This window comes from Notothenia coriiceps, unplaced genomic scaffold (genome assembly GCF_000735185.1).
Source record: "Notothenia coriiceps isolate Sejong01 unplaced genomic scaffold, NC01 NC01_scaffold00028344, whole genome shotgun sequence".
NCBI lineage: Eukaryota > Metazoa > Chordata > Actinopteri > Perciformes > Nototheniidae > Notothenia > Notothenia coriiceps.
In genome coordinates, this window is record NW_011361045.1 from 1 (window position 1) to 4,032 (window position 4,032).

A 4,032-nucleotide genomic window follows, 5' to 3' on the forward strand; every position below is an offset into this window, starting at 1 on the left:
GGGGGGGGGAGACAGAGTGGCTAGACGACTGGAGACTCGGAGGAAGCTGCACAGTGTACACAAATACTGTGTGTATGCAAAAAGGAAAAACATCTGCATGCCAGAAGACAGGAATAAAAACTAATACAAACAAAAAAGATACAAACGCAGATATATGCAAATAAAACGCTTACTGTGTACACCATATTTCCAACAAATAGGTAGTCATTTCCCTGACCGCTGCTGAACGGGGCGTCTGTGGGACACACACACACACACACACACACACACTCTCTCTCCACACACACACACACACACACACACACACACACACACACACACACACACACACACACACACACACACACACACACACACACACACACACACACACACACACACACACACACACACACCTCATGACAAAGTGAAACCAGCCAGAATTATGGGAATTTGCACGAGTTACTCAGGCGTGTTTCTTACCATGCTCTAACATTTTGAGAGGAAACCAAAAGAGAATAATTGAATGAATCAGTGCATTGATACAAGTCCCCCAGAACACCTGAGAGACAGAAAGAGAGGGGAGGGAAAGTGAAACAAGTCAGTAGAGAGTAATGCCAAAGCACATATATGCCCCCACACACACCTTCCACTGTGTTCCTGCCATCAGAAGTGCCCTCCACACACACTCCCACACATACAGTAGGTTGGGTTGCTAGTGTACCGTCCAAAATGAAAGACTTCATTATTCCTATGACTTTCATTAGGCGTAGCCATGGAAACATCCCAGTCCCTTATGCCACTCTTGTTTACTCGCCGGCGTCCCAAACAAACAGTAGGCATCACCCGTCAATCCCACAGGACGAGTCGAAGGCAGAGGTGAGGTGTGTGTGCGTGTACCTACCTTGGTGTTGAAGCCCTCAGCATTCTGGGTGATTCGGTAGAGCTGCGGGAAGCGGAGCATGTTCTGTTGGCTGCACGGCCGGTCAAATATTCCCAGAGTGAACGGAGGCAGTGCGGTAAATATCTGCAACACACACAACAAACACACACAGACATTAAAACACGCATTGACAATCAGCAGTGGCATTAAAGAGGCCCTATTATGATTTTGGGTTATATGTAATTATGTGCAGTTAAGTGGTCTGCAAAGGCTAAGAATCCCAACGTTCCTGAAACTCCTCCATGCGACTCCTTTGTTTACTTCCATTAAATCGCTATGTACCACTTCTATTGGCTAGCCTTTCAACACATTGTACGTGATAGGTTAAAGGGCAGGACATCTCTAAGCGGTTGACCAATCACAACAGAGCCGGCCAGCTAACCAATCGGAACAGACTGGGCTCTCGTTTCAGACAGAGGGGGAAAAGAGGTGCTGCAGCACAGGCAGTATGAGAAAAATACAGAGCTTTTTGAACATTAAAGGTGACCTATCATGCAAAATGCACTTTTGTACGTCTTTTAAACATGAATATGTGTCCCCGTGGTTCCAGGGAACTCACCAAGTGCCGGAAAACATAACCCTCTCTCTTTTCCTCCATACCCAAATCTCTTAAAAAGGGGCTGCAACGGATCTGATACAGACTGATCCAGATTTGAACACTTCTATGACGTCACAGAAGTGGCGCTACAGCTATTGGGACAACTCCACCAATCAGGAGGAGACAGCCACGGACATTGCCGTTGGAAAGCGCTGGAGACGCTGTAGTACATATGCCAGGCCTGTAGATGGTGCTGTTCTCACAGAATCAGCCCATGAAAAGACAGTGTTGAATTGCGCGAAATGAAGAATGGCTAAAATGCATGATCTGTTTGGTATTTAGAAAAATAAAAAGTATAAATATGCCTTATATAGGTATGGTCCTACACTATATTATTCAAATATAGCATGATAGGTCCACTTCAAAGCATGGAGACATGTAGAGACACTACATACTGGGTGTTTCTCAATGTCAAGGAAGGCTGCTCCAGAGCCACTATTTCAAGGATGCTACGCCATCGAGTCCCGCCGTAGCGAGACATTTCGCACATGTGTATCCTCCGCGGTCTTAAAATCCCCACAATGCTTTGCGCACAGACCAATTTCCCAAAATTGAAGGCGGAAAATTTAAGGCGGGGCCTCTCATATGACGCACTTGCTCGCCTGTTCCACTCTTTGTTTGTTTTCCGAATGCCAGGAAGGATTCTTGCCTAGCTTCTGAAGGAAGTGAGTCGGAAGACATGTCCTACCAAGGAAGCGTCCTCGACATTGAGAAACACCAACTGATATGAACCTGAATGAGAATAATAGGGCCTCTTTAAAAGGAATTCCATAAAGCCTGAAGGTATTTGCAGACAGTCGGACATATTCACTAACAGCTGGCACTAAAACAGAAAAAACTCTGCATGCAAACAAACATTTCTGGCTGAGATTAAGAGACAACGTGGAGAGAGATTGATGTTGAGATAGCAAGAGAGCGAAAGACACACTTAAGGTGAACAGGGAGGGGGAGAGACTGAGTGGAGGAATGGAAAAGAGTTAGGGCGGGTACTCACCACGTTGTAGAGGCCTATACACCAGCGCTCAAAAAGGATCTGTCCGGAGAACCCGTTCACAAAGGCGAACCAGAGCTGGGACACAAAGAGAGGGATGAGAGGGGATGAGAGGGACAATGGCGGAGGGTACATCTGCCTTAGGGAGGTACTGATAGTGGAAACAGCAGCAGGACATGGCCAAATGTGTGGCCCTGTTTACAAAATGAGAGGTTCACACGAGGAACATTTTGTACTTTATAGCGTCAGAGGAAACCAGGAATCCCAACAGTGTGTGTCACTTTAATGACGTTTCAGTCGTTCAGAAGGTAAGATCATGAAATGTAAATCAAAGTGTATCATAGGTCAACTTTTTTAAATCAGTTCCAAACAATGGTTGATTTCTGTTGCATTTAAGTCAATAGTACTCTTTGTAACATTTCTTTATGTGTTGGTATTTATTGTAGTGTAATTGTAGTGTTTTCTTCCTGGTTAAAAACAGGAACAAAGTAAATACATCTTTAGTTAACGAAAAAAGTAAGCCCATCCTTCAGAAAGCAGTTATGGGAATTGTGGTCATAGTTTTATGAAACATAAGAGCAATAAACAGCACTATGTACACGAGACGGTTGTCCCATTTGTTTGCTGTAATTAATCCAAAGCGTAATGATTCTTCTGGCTGTGTTGCATTGGTTTTTAAATATAAATTATAGCAGTTGCACTTCCTGTACCTCCATTAAACTGAAGTAGTAAAAGCATTCCTCCTGCAGGTTGTGGCTGGCTCTGAAACCTCTTCCTGATTTTATAGAAGATAATTTACTGAAATCACAGCCTTTAAATATGACTGGCTCAGGGGAGAACTTCATTAACGCCATCACACACACACACACACACACACACACACACACACACACACACACACACACACACACACACACACACACACACACACACACACACACACACACACACACACACACACACACACACACACACACACACACACTGCTGGGAGTTGTGGCATTCCTCGGGCATACAGTGCAGCATACAGCCCAGGGGTGAGGTCAGATACACAAAAACACACACACACACACACCCCCCATCCCCCTTATTCTGTCTCCACTAAGTGGACAGAGACAGTCTCTAACCTTTGGCCCACAGCGCCCCGCAGGGAGCCAATCATGTGAGATAATCATGGAAACACAGAAACACAGGCACACACATACACAGGCACACACACAGGCACACACACACACACGCTGTAGTGGTGTGAGCGGGACAGTAGTCTCCCAGGACCTGCACCTGCTGGCATCCTTAATGTGAGACACAGGGTGAGGAGGGGGTGTGGAGCACAGCTGGCACAGCTGACACACACACACACACACACACACACACACACACACACACACACACACACACTCAGTTACATTAACAGAGACGTTCTGCAGCTGTTTGTCGACATGGCTGACAGTGATGGACGAGCTGCCCTCCTGGTGTCTGCTTTCTGTCTCTTTTGCACACACACACACACAGAAAAAAAAA

At 45.7% G+C, this 4,032-nt stretch overlaps 1 protein-coding gene across 1 annotated transcript in view; it reads right to left on the minus strand.

The window, feature by feature from the left end:
• Positions 1 to 6: 6 nt before the first annotated feature.
• LOC104958107 (phospholipid-transporting ATPase IB-like) overlaps positions 7 to 4,032 on the minus strand; it is a 9,774-nt gene continuing 5,748 nt past the window's right edge. The window contains exons 4-7 of the mRNA XM_010785815.1: positions 2,515 to 2,589; positions 884 to 1,006; positions 463 to 541; positions 7 to 235 (exon numbers count right to left, since the gene is read on the minus strand). Of these exons, the coding sequence (XP_010784117.1) occupies positions 21 to 235; positions 463 to 541; positions 884 to 1,006; positions 2,515 to 2,589 (492 nt within the window). The 3' untranslated portion in view covers positions 7 to 20. The remainder of the gene's footprint in view (positions 236 to 462; positions 542 to 883; positions 1,007 to 2,514; positions 2,590 to 4,032) is intronic.